Source organism: Ichthyophthirius multifiliis, assembly GCF_000220395.1.
Source record: "Ichthyophthirius multifiliis unplaced genomic scaffold scaff_1120509251328, whole genome shotgun sequence".
Classification (NCBI taxonomy): domain Eukaryota; phylum Ciliophora; class Oligohymenophorea; order Hymenostomatida; genus Ichthyophthirius; species Ichthyophthirius multifiliis.
In genome coordinates, this window is record NW_004085981.1 from 12,767 (window position 1) to 31,346 (window position 18,580).

The 18,580-nt window shown below is 16.5% G+C and overlaps 3 protein-coding genes across 3 annotated transcripts, besides 46 other annotated features; all 3 read right to left on the reverse strand. All coding sequences in view use genetic code 6, as the record gives it.

Moving 5' to 3' along the window:
* Positions 1 to 80: 80 nt before the first annotated feature.
* Positions 81 to 133: a microsatellite.
* Positions 134 to 396: 263 nt separating this feature from the next.
* Positions 397 to 4,603, reverse strand: IMG5_182680 (hypothetical protein; the record flags this gene model as incomplete). The annotated part of the gene is made up of 10 exons (XM_004027427.1): positions 397 to 710; positions 749 to 917; positions 956 to 1,393; positions 1,455 to 1,578; positions 1,667 to 1,754; positions 2,001 to 2,087; positions 2,483 to 2,510; positions 3,995 to 4,184; positions 4,275 to 4,384; positions 4,475 to 4,603. 10 exons carry the CDS (start codon positions 4,601 to 4,603, stop codon positions 397 to 399), a joined length of 1,677 nt encoding a protein of 558 aa, XP_004027476.1.
* Positions 411 to 486: a microsatellite.
* Positions 439 to 503: a microsatellite.
* Positions 440 to 506: a microsatellite.
* Positions 445 to 500: a microsatellite.
* Positions 1,515 to 1,556: a microsatellite.
* Positions 1,639 to 1,684: a microsatellite.
* Positions 2,315 to 2,359: a microsatellite.
* Positions 2,351 to 2,430: a microsatellite.
* Positions 2,364 to 2,447: a microsatellite.
* Positions 3,040 to 3,120: a microsatellite.
* Positions 3,075 to 3,126: a microsatellite.
* Positions 3,082 to 3,154: a microsatellite.
* Positions 3,085 to 3,155: a microsatellite.
* Positions 3,086 to 3,157: a microsatellite.
* Positions 3,086 to 3,178: a microsatellite.
* Positions 3,105 to 3,210: a microsatellite.
* Positions 3,138 to 3,210: a microsatellite.
* Positions 3,145 to 3,244: a microsatellite.
* Positions 3,332 to 3,398: a microsatellite.
* Positions 4,206 to 4,266: a microsatellite.
* A 184-nt stretch (positions 4,604 to 4,787) lies between the features above and the next one.
* Positions 4,788 to 4,849: a microsatellite.
* Positions 4,850 to 5,587: 738 nt separating this feature from the next.
* Positions 5,588 to 5,648: a microsatellite.
* A 186-nt stretch (positions 5,649 to 5,834) lies between these two features.
* Positions 5,835 to 5,872: a microsatellite.
* A 211-nt stretch (positions 5,873 to 6,083) lies between these two features.
* Positions 6,084 to 6,125: a microsatellite.
* A 4-nt stretch (positions 6,126 to 6,129) lies between these two features.
* Positions 6,130 to 6,173: a microsatellite.
* Positions 6,174 to 6,752: 579 nt separating this feature from the next.
* Positions 6,753 to 6,803: a microsatellite.
* Positions 6,773 to 6,827: a microsatellite.
* Positions 6,780 to 6,838: a microsatellite.
* Positions 6,796 to 6,847: a microsatellite.
* Positions 6,848 to 7,871: 1,024 nt separating this feature from the next.
* Positions 7,872 to 7,916: a microsatellite.
* Positions 7,873 to 7,907: a microsatellite.
* Positions 7,917 to 8,151: 235 nt separating the features above from the next.
* IMG5_182690 (hypothetical protein) lies at positions 8,152 to 11,000 on the reverse strand (the record flags this gene model as incomplete). Its single annotated transcript, XM_004027428.1, has 2 exons — positions 8,152 to 9,893; positions 10,928 to 11,000. 2 exons carry the CDS (start codon positions 10,998 to 11,000, stop codon positions 8,152 to 8,154), a joined length of 1,815 nt encoding a protein of 604 aa, XP_004027477.1.
* Positions 10,041 to 10,084: a microsatellite.
* Positions 10,765 to 10,798: a microsatellite.
* A 78-nt stretch (positions 11,001 to 11,078) lies between the features above and the next one.
* Positions 11,079 to 11,117: a microsatellite.
* A 780-nt stretch (positions 11,118 to 11,897) lies between these two features.
* Positions 11,898 to 11,957: a microsatellite.
* Positions 11,907 to 11,943: a microsatellite.
* Positions 11,958 to 12,430: 473 nt separating the features above from the next.
* IMG5_182700 (hypothetical protein) lies at positions 12,431 to 14,095 on the reverse strand (the record flags this gene model as incomplete). Its single annotated transcript, XM_004027429.1, has 4 exons — positions 12,431 to 12,670; positions 12,775 to 12,963; positions 13,029 to 13,295; positions 13,357 to 14,095. Coding segments are annotated over 4 exons (1,434 nt in total), but the record flags the coding sequence as incomplete, so codon positions are not given.
* Positions 12,679 to 12,733: a microsatellite.
* Positions 12,682 to 12,710: a microsatellite.
* Positions 12,719 to 12,785: a microsatellite.
* Positions 12,730 to 12,785: a microsatellite.
* An 882-nt stretch (positions 14,096 to 14,977) lies between the features above and the next one.
* Positions 14,978 to 15,004: a microsatellite.
* A 970-nt stretch (positions 15,005 to 15,974) lies between these two features.
* Positions 15,975 to 16,009: a microsatellite.
* Positions 15,977 to 16,065: a microsatellite.
* A 2,162-nt stretch (positions 16,066 to 18,227) lies between these two features.
* Positions 18,228 to 18,308: a microsatellite.
* Positions 18,234 to 18,305: a microsatellite.
* Positions 18,309 to 18,580: the final 272 nt, after the last annotated feature.

Sequence of the window (18,580 nt, forward strand, 5' to 3'; positions counted from 1 at the left end):
TAAGAAAATTTAAAAGAGTAAATCATATATAAAATTAATATAATAATTAAATATTAATAAAATATAAAAATGATTCAATAATATATATATATATAATATAATTTATATTTATATTACAAATATATTTTATATAAATTATAAAAAAATTATTAATTTTTATTTTTAATAATATTATTTTTATATATTTATAGGAAGGCGCTTCAAAAGAACATGAATTATAAGAATAAATTGAAAATTATAGATAAAAATGAGTTTTTTTTATATGTTTTAATTATTATTATATATATAATACTTTTATTTTTTCATGATTTTTAACAATTATCATCAACTATAATACTTTAATTTTAAGTTTTTTTATATCTTTTTTATTTAATTAATTATAAAAACTCTAAAAAATCAATATTTAAATAATATATATATATATATATATAAATATAAATATATTTTTATATATATATTTTTTTTTATATTTATATATTTATATATTTTTTATTTTATATTTTATACTTCTCCATCGCCATCTAAATCTGCTTCTTTTATTAATTATTCTACTTCTTAATCTCCTAATGGTATTATATTATTTTATAATAATTCTTGTATTTCTTATCTAGATATTTTTCCATCATTGTTCTAATCGATTTTTAGAAAAGCTTATGTTATTAATTAATCGTTTTGAAATTCTGGATTATTTATAAAACTAGCAATAAATTCTATTTATATATATTTTTTTAATTTTAATAATAAATACCTGTGTAATCTATTTATCCACTATTGTCAAAATCCATTGCTTAGAAAATTCTTTTAGCTTAATCATCATTTATTTCTATATTTAATTCTCTTTTAAATTATTATATTCCTAATAAAAGTTCTTCCTCAGATATCATACCATTTCCATTTGTATCAATTTTTAAAAATATCTAATTTATATATATTTATATTTTTATTATATATTTACTTTTTTCAAATTCTCGACATCTTTTTCTTATATTTAAGTCGCCATGTAAACAAGCAAAGTTTTTTTAATTTATTTTAAATTGCAAATCTTTTCTAAACCTTTAAAGGCACTTTAAGAAATTACTAAATTTGCCATTTCTCTACTTACTTCTTACTAGACCCATACATGATTATAAGATTCCATTGCACTAATTCTTTTTTTGGGATTTCTTACTAATAATTTCGTTAATAAGTCTTTTACTTCAAGACTACATTATTAAAACTCCTCTAAATTTAAGTTATATTAACATTTTCTTATTCTATAGAATATCTCTTAGTTAGTTTTTCCATAAAAAGGAGGACTTCCACTTAGTATTATGTACAATATTACACCTAAAGCCCAATTATCAACTTCTTCTCCGTATTAACCTTCTATTACTTCAGGGGCAATATAAAAAGGCTTTAAAAAAAGATAATAATAATGAATATATAAAAAAATATATAAAATTTAGATATGATACAGTTCCAGATTATTATTTTAAAATTTATCCTTTTTAAAAAATTTAAGAAAGTCCAAAATCTATCATTTTCATACTTTTTATATCGTTTTCATGTTTTAATATAAAATTTTCTGGTTTTAAATCTCTATACATAAATATATATATATATATTATGTATATTTATATAAATTTAATAATTTATACATTTACATATATACATAATATTTTTTTACCTATGTACAATATTATTTGCATGTATATATGAAACTGCTGAAAATAATTATCTCATAATTTATGCAGCTTCGTTTTCTGTAAGATGTCCTTTTTTGAAATATAATGAAATAAGTCTCCTCCTTTACAATATTCAGTTACTAAATATATTGTTGATTCACTTTCGTAAACTTCGAAAAGTTTTATTATATTCGGATGGTCAAGTTCTTTTAATATATTTATTTCGTCTTAAAATTGTTGCTTATTCGATAATTTATCTTTTGCAATTGCTTTTATAGCCCTTTCTTAATCTTTTCTTAGTATTTTTAATTATGCATCATATTTTTTTTAATTTACTGTTTATTCTATTATAAGCTAAAAAAACAATACCAAAACCTCCTTATCCTATTTCGCTTATAAATTTATAATTTTCTTTTATTTAGGCTTTTATTTTTAAAAAAATATTATTTTTATATTTTTAAATGATTAAAATTTTTAAATATAACTCTTATATTATTTTTACTTTATGAATGTCTGAAAAATAAATTTTTTGTAATTATTACAGTACAAGCTCTTTTTTTTTTTTTAAATTAATCTTATTGTTTTTCTTCTTTAGAATATTAATTATTTGAATTTTCCATTATTTAAAAAATATAAAAATTAAAATATTGTTTAATTATTTAATAAAAAGTAATTTAATTAATAATAAAAATAATAAAAATAAAAAATAATTATAAAATTATAGATAATATATAATTAATAAATACTTTAAGATAAAAAAAATTATTAGATATTGATAAAAAAGATTAAATTTAAAAATTTGCGTTATTTTAGTTTACCAAAATATTTAGTATAAAGGGGATAATTCTATATTTAAAAGAAAAAAAAGGAAAAAAAACTAGTAGAAATTAAAAATATTTTATTAAATAAATCTTAAAAATATGAAAATGGATAAAAAGTGTCTAAATTAAAAAATATTTAAGTATTCTGATAAAAAAGAAAAAAAAAGAAAACTCTATATTTAAATTTTAAAAGTTTACATAATATAGAAAAAACATATGTATTTAAAATAAAGAATAAAAAAAATTAAATAAAAAAAAAATATTAGACTGAATTTAAATTTATTATAACTACTCCAAAATAAAAAAAAAAAATTATATATTATTAGAATATATATAAGATATAACTATAAATATATAAAAATTGAAAATAAACAAAGATAGTATCTATTTATCTGTATACTAAATTATAGTTTAAAAAAATATATGATATTAATAATATTATCATTTAAAATATAAAAAATAATAAATTAATTTAATTTATAATAAATTAAATATTAAATAATTATTTTAATAATCTAATACTTAAAATATATTTTTGTATATAAATATAAAATAAAATATATATATATTTATAAAGGTAATAATAAAAATAAAAAAAAATATATATATTTATATAAAAATATATATATATATATTTATAATATTTATAAAATATTATTTATATATATATTTTTTATTATTTTATATATATTTTTTTTAGTATATATATATATATTTATTTTTATTTTAATTTATATCTATTTCATTTTAATATATATAAATGTTTTTTCAATTCGTCTTAAAATTATTATATTATTTTTATATATGAAAATCCTTTATATTATTATAATTATTCTTTTGATTTAGATGATAGATATTTATAATATATTTTATTTAATAAAATGATATATATTTTATATATTCATATATTAATTTATTTATAAATAAATTATATTTATCCTTAACGAAATCTTGTTTTCTTATAAATATAAATAAGCCTAATAATTTTTTAAAAAAACCTATAAGCATTATTTTTTATCTCATTAATATCAGATTAAAAATCAAAAAAATAGAAAATAAAATTTTTAAACATAATAATATTTTAAGTATTTAGATTTAACCAAAAATGTAAAAAATATTATCATATATAAATTTAATTTAATATATATTTTATATATAAATTTAAAATATTAATCATAAAATATTAAATAATGATGTTATTTTACTAGACTTATTATATGTGATATTTTTTATTTTTTAAATTAAAGAAAATAATAAGAATTTTTAATAAAAAATACATAAAAATAAATATATATATATATTTGTACATCTTTTAATTAAGATTTCGAAAAATTATTTTTTATTTAATTTTAAATATTAATTTTATTTATAATTCTTTTATTATTAATAAATAATAAAAATAAATAATATTTTCTTTCCTTTATATAATATATTTCAGTATAATTATTCTCCTTATAATAATCTAGCTGCTACAATAAAAGAAAAGACTGTATTTGTAATAATAGCTACATCACTCATTAATGCACCAATAAGTCTCAAAGGATGTGATGCACCTTTCGATGAAATATAAGATAAATAAAAGAGTCTTCCCAAAGCGTTTACAAAACACATAACAGCTGAAGTTATAGGAAAAGTTAATCCTCCAAGAAGTGTTGATACAATTGAGATTGTTAATATTTCAACAAATTAAAGATGAGTTCTATTTATATTATTTAAAAAAATATAAATATATATATATATATATATATATATATATTTATTTATATATACTTATTATATATTTAATTACCTTTAAGATTTATTGAAAATCAACCACGAATGATAATCTAATCTTTGAGAATAAAAGCCACTTCCCATATCTGGATATCCACCAGATTTTATTTAAGTATTGTATGTATCCTTTTTATTATTTTTAATAATATATATATTTTTTTTTGTTACTTAATGAAGTTATCCAAAATTAGCTTTCATAAAATCTTTATTAAATACTTTTCTACGATAACTTCCAACAACTAATAATCCAATTAAAAAACATAATAAAGCTAATACTAAAACAGATATTATTACTAATCCATACCATTAATTTAATATTAAGATTGATCCTACAAGTGATTTCATTTTTACTTTTTTTTTTTTTTTATAATTTTTTTATTTATATTATATTTATAATATAATAAATATAAAGAGGAAAAAAATAAATATATTTTTTATTTTTTTGTATATTTAAAAAATAAAACTGATATTTTTAAATTTTTATTTTAAAAAAAATATCAATATTTATTTTATAATATAAAATATATATGATACATCAAAATAAAAGTTTACAATTCAGTAAATCACAATAAAACTTACAATCAGGATAAAAATAATTTCGTAAACAAATCCGTTCATCATAGAGTACTATTCGTCCATTAAAAATATAAAAAAAACCGGGTATATACTTTTAAAATGAGTAAAACATAAATATTCGTTCAAAGAGTGGCTTCATATTCAGCGAAAGTAACCAAAAATTATATTCTCCCTTTGAATATTTGTTTTATGCGACTAAAGTTAATGGATGTAAAGAAAATTATTTAAATTCCTTATAATAGTTAGGGTATGGGGAGGTTAATTAATATTAAAATAAGCCTTTTGGGGAAATTATAAAAAGTTCTAATGAAATTATTAATAAATCTTACAGTTTAAAATATATGGGAATTATAAATGGAAATATAGGAATACTTTCGAATAGAAAAATAATGGAAAATAAAGAAGAAAACTAAATTTAAAAATAATAAAATTAAATTTTTTAACAAAAAAATTATTTAGTTGGAAAATATGCACTACCAAATGGTTTGAAAGGAATAAAAATTGAAAAAAAATAGATGAATAAAAGAAGAAAAATAAAATAGAAAATTTAAATAATTTACTATATGAATAGAAATAAATAAAAATGAAATAATACTAATATAAATAAGGAAAAAACGGAACTTAAATGAAAAAAAAATTACAAATTTTGAAGAAAATACAGAAGAAGGAGTTTGTTATGCTATAATTGCATAGTAAAATAATTATAAAATTATATCTTATTCAAAATTAATATAAGGATTAGAAGATAATTAAAATAATAATAATAATAATAATAATAATAATAATAATAATAATAATAATAATAACAATAATATAAATTATGTTTAAGATTAAGACTAATGTATTTAATATTAATAAAATACTGGTTTATTAAAAAGATATTATAAAATTTAATAGAAAATGTATAAATGAATGTAAATAAATATATTTAAAAATAATCTTTTTTTAATTAAATTAAATATAATAAAAATTACTTTTATATTTAATAAAAAAATATAACATATATATATATATATATATATATATATATATATATATTTTTAAATTTTAATATCTTTGATTTTTACAATATTTAAATATTTATATTAACATAATTTAAAAAAATAAAAAAAATATAAACTTATAATTATATATCATATTTATTTCATTTATATATTTTTTTTTTATCAATCTTTAGATTTAAAAAATTTAATTTTTAAATAAACTTTTTAAAATAATTATATATAATTTTATTTTTAAATTTTTTTTAATAATTGTATATATTAAATATAATTTTTTATATCAAATATAAATTATAATTATTATATTATTTATAAATTCATTACTTTATTATTTATAATACAATTCATAAATAATTTAAAATTTCATTTTTATATTTATTTTATTTTTTATAAAATTAATAAAATAATATTTATATATATAAATAAAATAAAAAATATTATAATGAATAATCCATTCAACAAATTAAATGCTAAATAAAATAATAATATATAAATTGATGTTCCAATGAGTACTTTTAATACTAACTCATCAAATTATGTAAATTAACTTGGAGATATTCCAAAATTAGATAATTATGTATAATATTTAAATAATAATCCTTAATAATAAAATATACCATTAATTAATTAATAAGAATAAATAGTTTAATAAAAAGAAAATAAATTTTAAGAAACTATACAGAAATTGTAAAAGTATATTAATTTTGAAAAAAATAGTACTGTTTGTAAAATGCTTACTTATATAAATATAGTTTTATTAGTTATTATTATTTTAATTATATGTATTTCTATATGAAAATAAATATAAAAAATTAAATTTCATTTATTTGTTTATTGTTTATTTTTTAAATAATTATACCATTATTAAACTAAGATAAGTGTTTATGAAAAAAAAAAAAATGTCAAAATTTTTTTAAATATAAATATAAAATATAAAATATATAATTATATATATATATATATATATATATTATCTTTTATTATATATATATTTTTTTTTATAATAATATTAATAATTATTTTTTATATAAAATATCTAAAATAAATAAATATATGTTTTTTAAAAAGTTTATTTTTAATTTTTGTTAAATAAATAATTAAATTATCTAAAATCGAATAGAAAATCTCCAGCAAACATTTTCTGAAAAAAATTTACTTGAAATTTTATTCTTGATAGATAAACCAATATTAAATTAAAATTAAAAAAGCATAAAAACTATTCAAATATCGTAAATAATAAAATAAAATTTACCCAAAATAACTGATACATATTTATTAAACTAAATTTCACGTAAATATATTTAAAACAAATGGGAATATACTCCAGAATTTGAAAAAATAATAATAGATTAAAATATAAAAAGGTTTTAAAACAATTATCTAGAACTTGATGAAGGTCATAACCTCTATTATTTTACAAGGATACTTCTTGAAAATAATATTTGGAATTCTTAAATAAAATATGAGCTTTTAGATGCTTATAAAATTTAATTTTTAAGAATAAATATAAGATTCGCAATAAATAGTTTAATAGTTTTTGTTAAATTTTCTTAAAATGAATTTTATTAAATATGTATTAATATTATTAAAGATTTGTATATATTTATTGGAATTAAAGAACTTTGTATTCTTTGTTAAAATTTTAAATAAATAAATGGCTTTGAATAAGAAATTTAATTTATATTATAAAAAGCTTAGGAAGAAATTCCTTTAAAAGTGACTAATACATATTCTACAACTAAAAAATATTAAATTTAACTTGTTATTTAATATATGAAAGAAAAACAAATTCTTCAATAAAATTTTTAATAACATTTAGAATTTATAATGAAAAAATTAGAAAATTAATCAAATAATTAATAAGATTTAGAATATTTAGAAGAATGATTTTTATTTTTTTTAAAAAAAGAAAATTACTTAATGCATAATAATTACATAATATTTATTCTAGTTATATAAAAAAAAATTATATTATTTTAAAAACATATATTTAATTATATATAGTAATCTAAAGAACTCAAATTGACAAAATTATTTATATATAAAAATATATAAAAATATATAAAAATATAAATATATATTTAAATATTTATATATGATTTTAATTATATTTGATAATTTTTTAAAATTTATTAATTTTATTAATAATTATTTTTCAAATATTTAAAATAATATTTGTGATAATATTAATTAAATAAATAGTTTCTGTTTTTAAAGTTATGAATTTATATAATTATAAATATATATAGAGTAAAATAATATTTTTTAGATATAATAATAAAAAAAAGAAATATACACTATATATTTATTTTTTAATCATTTTTTTTGATTACTAAAAGAATCTAAATATACCTTTGCTAATTTTGCTTTTCTTTTAACTTTTTTAACCATTAATTTTCTTTTTTTAAATTAAACATATTTTTCAGAGTATTTTTTTCCATCTGCGTCTTAAACTCGTTCACCTTCCCTTATTAAAATTCTAATCGGTACTCCTTCTAATTAAAACTCTTCTGCTAATTTATTTCTCATAAACCTTAAATAATTATTTTTTATAAGCATTTTATTATTTACAAAAAGAACAAATGTAGGAGGTCTTGATTTAACCTATGCAAAAAAGCGTATTTTTAAACTTTCTCCTTTTCCATCTGTTGGTAAATTTTATACTTTTTTAAATTTACCTAACCAATCATTTAACATTCCTGTAGAAATTCTCAAATTCCATCTTTCGAAAATCTGAAAAGACGTCTAAAAAATTTTTTCAGCACAATCATCTTCCTTTTCTGCTGAAAAACACATTAAATTAACACCTTTTACTTGACCCAAATTTTTCTCTAATTACTTTTACATAAACCTTACTGCTTTTTTCTTATATTCTTCAGGCACTAAATCCCATTTATTTACACATAAAATCACTGCTTTTCCCTGATCACATACATATTAAACTAAAGAAAGATCCTGTACTTAAAAAGCCCTTAAAGAATCAATCATGCAGACTACTATATGGGAGTTTTTTATTGATTTTATAGTCTATTTTTGACATTTTTTTTCTACGTCGGAAACTTTACTTATTTTTTAGTCAATTCCTGCTGTGTCGATCAATGTTAGCTTTTTCTCTCTATATATATATTCGACTTTTATAGAGTCACGGGTAGTTCCGGATTAGTCATGGGTTATTACACGTTCTTCACCGATTATTTTATTAATTAGAGTTGATTTACCTGCATTAGTTCTTCCTATAAAACAAATATTAATATTTTTTGATGAACTTTCCTCATCTAAATCACTTTCGTCTTCGATTTTGGAATTAATTTAATCAAATTCTTTTTCCCATTCTTCAAGTGAAATTCCTAACTAATTATTTTAGTTTAAATTTTGAATTTCTTATTTTTCTTGATTTTTAATATCATTTAATTTCTACTTTCTTTTTTCTTTTTTTTCTATGTATTTTTTTTTATATTCATCACTTATTTTATTATCGATTTCCCTTAAAAAATCCGGTATATAATTTCCATTTAAAGCCGAAATATAAATTGGTTCTCCTAAACCTAATTTATAAACTTCATTTAAAAAATTAGTTTTTTCAAGTAAATTTTCATCATCGAATTTGTTTGCTACAAAAAGTAAATCCTTTATATCAATTTCTTCTTTTTTCTTCATATTTTTTTTTAACCAAAATCCGATTTCTTCATCTAATTTACTTATTCCGTTCCTTACATCTACCATAAAAACAGCTAAATCACTTAATAATAAAGCTTATAATGTCTAATTCATCATTTTTTCTCTTAGTTCTCCTGTAAATTTATCTTTAGGGATGTCTTCTAAACCTGCAGTGTCTACTACACGTATTGGATAGCCTAAAATGTGCGTTATTTGCTCTTTTCTATCACGAGTTAGTCCTTATGTTTTATCAACTATTGCTTTTGTGTCATCTGTTTGTAAACGGTTGAATAATTGGCTTTTTCCGACATTTGGGGTACCTATTAAAGAGATTGTATATATGTCGTCTTTCTTTTTTATTGTCGAAAATGTATATTTTTAATGGAATTTGTATTATATTGCTTTTTGAAAAAATTTATACATATTTTTTCTGATTCTTTTTATTTTAAGATATTTAATTTAAATGTAATTAATATATTTTTAGTTTTTATTTTAATACATATTTTTTTATTGTTTTTTAGTAGAATATATGTATATAGTAATTTTTTATTTTTTTGTTAAATATTTATCATTTTTTTGTTAAATATATTATAAAATTTAAAATTTTTTAAATAAAATAATTTTATTTTAGTAAATGATAATAAATTATTATTTTCATACTAAAAAAGTGTATATATTAAATTTTCAAGGAAATTATTTGAAATTTAGTTTATTGAATCAGTAAGACGAATTGGAAAAGAGTTTTTTAAACACAAACTTTTTCAATTTATTGAGTTTTTATGATTATATTGATTTCTTGTTTTTTTTTTTATCATATTAAGTATAATTAAAAATTTTTTTTCACTATATATAATCTTCTCTTTAAAATTAAATCATTTAATGTAGCAATAATATTCTGGTTATAAAATATAGTTATTCTTTATATTAACCATCAAAATCTTTCCTAAATATTATAAATAATACTTTTTAATTTTAAATTAATATTTTTTCATAAAGCCGAATTCGGAATTTCGTACAAAAAAAAAGGAAGAACAATAAATCAGCTATTACTATATAAAATTTAGTTAGGATGATAATAATAGTTAAATTAACTACTTTAGAAATAGTATTTTTAGTTTAGTTTAAATAAGAAATCATATATAGTGTTAATAAGTTTAATATTATTTCACATAATTTATTAAATTTAAGATAATATATTGATCTATAATTTTTTATAAATGAATTGTGAATACTATTTCCTTTACCTATAATAATTATATTTACAAAAAAATGTTTTTTTTTTCTTTTTTTCTTTTTTCTTGTTTTTATAATTATAAATAATCTTCTTCCTCATAAAATAAAAATAAAACTTTTAATTTTTTATACGAAGAAAAAAAAATATATCTATAAAAAATAAATAAAACAAAAAAAATGTATTTTCAATTATCTAAAATACTAATTAATACTTCCGCCAATAAATCTGGTCTTTCCAATTATGGATGATGTCCGGCTCCATCTAAAAAATGCATTTTAAAGACTTATTAATTATCTCTACATAATCTATAAGCTCCATCTCTATTCATCCAATCTTCCTTTCCATAAATGAATTAAATATTTTTTAAATTTTAATTATTTTTTAACATTTTTTCACAAGAAATATATGCAATAACTCTTGGAAAAAAGAAAATTTTAAAAACGAATTTTTAAGAAATCGAAAAAGGCATTAAAAAAATGCAATTATAAAGTTCTTCAAATAATTTAAGTTTTAAAAAATCTACTTTTTTTTATAAAAAAAGCCTTTTTTATAAAAAAAAACTAAGCATTTTTTTCCCAATAAAATAGCTTTTTTTATAAAAAAACTCATAAGAAAGTTCGAATTTCCATATAAAAAATCTAAACCAAAATATAATTTTGTTGAAAAAACAGGATTTTTTATATTTTTATTTTGAAAATTCCAAGTTTTCCTATTTTGAAATTTCCGAAAAACCCGCAGGACTTATCAATATTAATTTTTATATTTTTAAAGGATTTTTAGAGGCAAAGGCACATGCTAAATATCCCCCAAATGAATGGCCACACAAATTTATTTTTTTTTTGTCTAAATTAGTATTTTTAAACCACTCTTCTAATACTTTTATATAAAAATCTATTATTTCTTAAGGGCTATAATGTTTTTCAGGCATTTATGGGCGGGAAGATAAACCTAAACCTATTATATCCAATGAATATATGATGTATTTTTCCTTTAAATATTAAAATAATTTAACAAATAATGCACTACAACCACCATATCCGTGTAATAATACTAAAATTGACCGTATTATATTGTCTTTTTTTTATATTTTTATAGTATGTAACCAATCTTTTTAATAAAGATTTATATTTATTGGAATATCTTTAATTTTTACATAGTCTGTCAATTCTATTATATAAATATATATGTATATATATTTAATATATATATAAATATTTGTATTTATATATATTAATTTACAATATTATTAAAATATTTCTTTTTCATATTTTTTAGCATTTTAATATATTTACATTTTTATTTTTTGATTATTATTAAAAATATAAAATTAAAAAAAAATATATATTACATTATATATAAATTTTTATTACATTTATTTATTATTTTGAAAATAGAATTCTTTAGAAAATTATAAAAATTTATTATAATTTATTTATTGTAAAGTATATATATTTTTCTTCAATCTTTTAAAAATATTTAAAATTATTTATAAAAAAAATGTTTTTGTATATTATTATAATTATATATATATTTATTTCAATTTATAATTTTATATTATTATTTATTTTTATTAATCATTTAATAAAACATTTTTTATTTTAAAAATTATTTTAATAATCATTTTATATTATTATATTTGAAATTTTTTTAATATTTTTATGTTAAAAAAATTATGCATTTAATAAATATTTTATAATAATTAAATCAAGAAAACATTTATGTAATTTTTAAATGATATTCAGGTGAATATAAAAGACTTTTTTTGAAATCATTTAAGATTGTTTTCCTTTCTAAATCAGGTCTTTATTCAGAAACTTTAAGTAAAATAACACCTTTCATATAATTAATTAAACAATTAAGATCTGAAGTAAGTTTATCTCTAAACATATCAACTAAAACAAGTAAAGATTATAAAAAATTTTAAAGTTTATTATTTGAAGGGTCCTAAAAAAATAAATATATATTAATTATATTAATATATATTTACATTTAATATAAATATATTTATATATACCTAATAACTTTTATATAATTATATTTATATATACCTAATAACTTTCAAAATAATAATATTAAACTTAAAACAAAACTAATATAAACTATTCATTTTAATTTTATAAAGCTGAAGCATTCAACATATCTATAAAAAGCTTTATTTCTTTCATTTGTTTTTATTTTAATAAAAACTACATATACAAAAACATCATATTAACATTATCTTTATAAAATTCAAAGCACTCATATTTTAATATTTTATATAATTATATTTAATATTCTTTATTATTTTTATTTTTATATATACATATGTCGCTGCATCAACTATCATTTAAAGAACATCCTATTTTTCATATATACTATCTTATTTATAATCTTCCCTTAAAGCTAATATGTATTAATATGCATCAATATGCTATAATATTTGTGCTATCTTCTTTCCTTTTTTAGATTTCTTTATTTTTAATGGTATCAAATCCTATTCTAAACTATTACTTATACATAATCTTAAACTACTCATCAATTATATCATACCTTAATATTTGTTATCATCTAATAATTTTCTAATAATATTCTATATTTATATTTTATATACATATATATATATATATATATTTATTTATAATTTTGTTTACATATGAAAAAATATAGGTATTTGCTTTATTTTCTTATAATTATTATTTTAAATATGGAATTATTTCAGACGATTAATTTTTTTTATAAATTTATAGTTTTTTCATATAATCTGCTAGAAGTATATTTTTTTAAATTTTTTCTTATATAAAAACTTCAAATTAGTCTATTTTTTATTCGCCATTTATGCTTAGTATTTCTATATATATTTCTATGAATAATTTGTTTCTTTTTTTATCATATTTTTCATCTAAATTTAAATTTTTTAACATAAAAAGAAGTCTATTTAAGCTAAATTCATTAAAATTATCAGAGTCTTCGAATAAAAAACAACATAAAAGATAATAAAGATAGCCTTTATTTAAATAAACTGCTGCTTTTTTTACTAATCTGATTTTCTCTTTCAAAGTTTTATTGTCATCATTTAATTTTATTAATAAATTCTTCTCATATTCTGCAAAATCTTCCTTAAAATTATACATAGGAATTCTCTCATACATCACTAGGAAATCAAAATAAGGAGTTTAATATTCCTTATAGGCCGGGTCTTATAAAATAGCATTAAAAAAGTATTTTTTAGCTAAAACATACTCTTTTTTTTTATAAAAATGGATTCCTTTTAAATAATTAAATTCTGAAATTAAATTTATTTCTTATATAAATTCATCAGATAAAGGAAAATACTAAAAGTTTAAATCTTCATAAAATATAGCTTTTAAATTAGTCATTCTAATGATACTTTTTTCTTAGTTTTTTTCGAAAATTTAATACTCAAGATTTGCTATTTCCATATATAATTCCAAAAGTAGCTATTTTTGGGCAATATTTTAAATATGAAAAGGTTTTTCTTGTATTTTTTATGAGATTTCGTTACAAATTTTAATATAAAAGTAATTTCCTTGTTCATTTTTCCCTAAAAATATACTCATAAGTAAATACAATTTAAGACTTTTTAAAAAATAAATAAAATTTTTCTCATTTTATTTAATTTTTGGGATTTCATCTTATATATATTTTTCTAAAAAAACCAAAAAATTATCATCTATATTTTTAGTTGAAAATTCGAAGTTTTAGTAAGGGACTTTCTTTTTTTAACTATTTTTAAATAAAGAAAGCTCATAAATTTTAGTTAAAATAGAATTTTCTAAATGAGGATTTCTGTCATAAAAATCACTAGAAAATAAATAATTTACATGTGTTTTTGTATTTTTGTATTCTAAAAAATCTAAAAGACTATCAAAAACTAATGAAATACCCTTAAATATTAATATACATATATAAATATTTAAATTTATATTTATATTATATTAATATTTACTTGAATTTCATATTATTTAATATAAAATAAATAAGAACCACATTTTTCTAGCATTTATTTGTATTTATCATAATATTTTCTATTGTTAAATTCTTATTTTTTAAACGAAAGTGCAAGCATATATTAAATAATAAATAAACCAACATAAGCATTAATATTTTAAGTATTAATTTCGATAGACTTTAAAAATAAATTAACACTTTCTTATAATTTATCATTTTTTAAATAAATAAAGGCTAATTAATCTAGACCAAAAGAATTCTAAATTTATAAAAATAAATAAAATAAATATCTAAATATGTATTTATATATATATATATATATATATATATTTACCTTTTATATTCTAATTGATTTTATAAAAGCTCCAATTTATTATTTCTCGTCTTTTTAAATGATTCCATAATAATTATAAAAGTCTATATCTTAGTTAAAATTAAGTATGCCAAATTTAATACATTTTAAGCATTTTTGGTAATTTTCTTCATTTTCTTCTAGATTTTCAATATATATATAGCTTACAATAATACTTTTGAGTAAATATTTAAAGACTTCGCTTTTATTTTTTTAAGATATAGAAAAATTTTAATTATTATTCAAAATTTCTTCATCAAATTAAATTCCTTCTTTTTCGAAAGCTTTTTTTTGATAAGAAACTCCTTCTTGAAATAAATCTTTTCTTTTGCTTAAAAAGCCTGCCAAACATAAAAACTCACCTATATTTATGCAATTATAGACATTTAAATCCTTTAATTTAGGCATTTTTTTCAAAAAAATATTAAGAAAATACATTGAATTACTAAAAGTATATTTTTTCCATTAAAACTTGATAAAATTATAATTTATTTCATAAAAAAAACCTAAAAACTACTAAAAAATGTTCACATAACTGTTTTCGTTTTCCTCGAAAACAATTCCCTCTTTAATTAATTTAAGAAAAACTCCCATTCTTAAATATAATTCATGTTCATTATTCATATAAAATGCAATTTATGCATATTCGAAATTAATAATTAATAATTCTACATATTTCCCATCTTCCTTGAAATTATAATTATCCAAAATTATTCTTTTTTCTTATAAATAGACATCTGAAAGTACTTCTAAACATAATTTAACATCTTTTAAATAAATACTATTTTCTTTCTGTTTTAATACTAGTATATTTTTCTAATAAAAAAATGACTTTTCAGCTTCTTTTATAGCTTCTAATGAAGAGCAAGTTTTACCTTATATTTTATCTCTAAAAATTTTAATAAATATAAAATAATTTTTTTTAATTATTTAAAAAATTAAAAATAGAAATATATAAATATAAATAAATAAATAAATATAAAAATATAATATATATATATATATTTATATATATATATATTTATATATATAGATATATTTTTACGCTTATGCTAATGAAATTAATAATTTACATTATACTAAATCATCATATATTACGTATTGACTTATATTTTTTTAAAACTAATACAAAAATGTTTCATTTAGTATAAAAAACTCTTCTAAATAATAAAATTCGTTTATCGCAACTCCAAAAGGTATACCATATTTAAAATTATCTTCTTCATATATTTTTTCGTAATAATTTTTATATTTTTTTTCTTTCTCAAAAAGATAATTTCCAAAGCTTTTTAACAATAAATAGTTGCCTTTAAAAAATCGCCTTTATTGGAATAAAAGACGCCTAAAATCCTATTTATCCAAAAAAATTATTTAAACCCTTAATAAATCCTTTCTAAAAAATCCATACTTTCCTGTACATTCCCTGATATATACATAACCAAAAAATTATTTTATTTAAAAAAACACATCTCTAGTTTATTAAAAAAGCCTTTTTTAAATATAATAAACTATTCTTAATATCATCTTCTTCCCATATAATTAATCCTTTCATAAAAAGACCTTCAAAATCTTTCTTTTTTATACCAATATTTTATTTATATATACTAAAGCTTATTCTTTATCATTTTATATCATATATATACACGAAATTCTTCTCCAACATCTTATTTTATCATTTATATTATCTAGTTTATCCTATATTTGTTATAATTATTATAAAGTTTATTATATATCAGGTTATTATTAATCTATTATTTTATTTTTTTTCAATAAAAATTATTCCTTTTTTTAATTTTCATCTCTTTTTAGATATAATTCTCCTTTTTTTTATGAAAATTAAACCCATATTCTTTCCAAATCCCAAAAACTTCCTTTTTCTTTTTCTAAAATTCCCTAAAAATCAACCGAATCATCCCAAATATGGCAAATTCTATTAATTTTTAGACAAATTTGATATAAAAACTTGCTTTTTCCTTTCTAAGTTTTCCATAAATTCTTTATTTCTTCCAATTCCTCCTCATTTTCGACAATATCTAGTGCATAACTATTATAGACTTCTTAAATAAATCCTATATCTTCTCCTTTTTCCCTCCACATCTTAATATTTTCCTTCCAGGCTTCCAGAATTTTCTTTTTCCCGCCAAATTTCTTCCTATATTGCCCTTATTCAAGTAAGTAGACATAAAAAACACTAAAATTACTTAATTTTTCATCTATATCTGTCTCCTATATAGCATATTCTTCATCTTATTAGACTTCTTAGTTTTAAACTAGGCCCCATTTATCTACAAAATACATAAAGACTTTCAATAAATTGTCTTTTTTTTCTTATTTTTTAGCCCAAAAATATAATTAAGAAACCTGCTTTTTCATCAAATTTTCTTCAATTAAAAAAAAGCTTTAAATTTTTTCCAAAAACACACTTTAAAAAGCCTAGAATTTTCCTAAAATTTCATATAAAAAAAAAATTCTTTCCTCGAAAAATTTCCTTTCTTTTAAAAATTTCAAAAACACAGAAATTTCTTTTTCCAAATCTTCCCCGAAAATAGACTCAGAAATTTTACCAAAAAACACCAGAAAATCTTCTTTTAAAAAAGCTCCATTTTCCCGATAATATCTTAAAAAAATAATACAAATATTTTTCTATATTTATAAATCAAGTTTATCAATTTCATGTATTTAAATTAATATATCAATAGTTTTTTTCGATATTTTTTTCTCATTTTAAACAATGTCTATATAAATTTACATATATTTATTTAAATCAACTTAATTCGAAATCTAAAAAAGCTATTCAAGTATCTCTTTTTATTATAAAATGTCTTATTTTGCCTCAAAACATTAAAATAAAGCTTTATATATGTTTATATCTGTAGTATTTAATTAATTCGCGCTTTAAAATGATATTATAGCTTCATCTATTTGCTTGAGTTCAAATTGGCATTTACCCAAATATAAATATAAGTTATGATTTTATCCTATATAAAATAAATATTTTAATAAAAATAATTAATTTGTTTTACGTTAAAAATTAATGGCAACTTCAAAATCTAATTTTGCATTTTCGTAATTTTTTTCCTTTAAATATTTTATACCTGAGATCATAGATTTTTTTGCTTTTTCTTCTTAATTCATTATATTTTTAATGTATAAAATTTAGGATATTTTTAATAAAAATATTGTATTTTTATTTATTATAAGAATAATTATAAATATATATAAATAAAAGTATATATATATATATATATATATATATATATATATATATATATATATATAAATTATGTAAGGTTTTCAAATTAATTTTAAAATATTTTTAATAAATTAAAAGAATATAAAGTATTACAAATAAAAAAATTTATTTATATATTTATAAAATTAAAATAAACAAGAATATAATATTTTTTTAAAATTATGATTTAAGATTTATTTTAAATGTAAAAATATTTTATTTAAAATAAAAAAAATATTAAATTAATATAGAAGATTAAAATTAATTGTAAATTTTTTTAATTTGTTGTTAAATTTTAAAAAAATTAAATTAAAATTATATT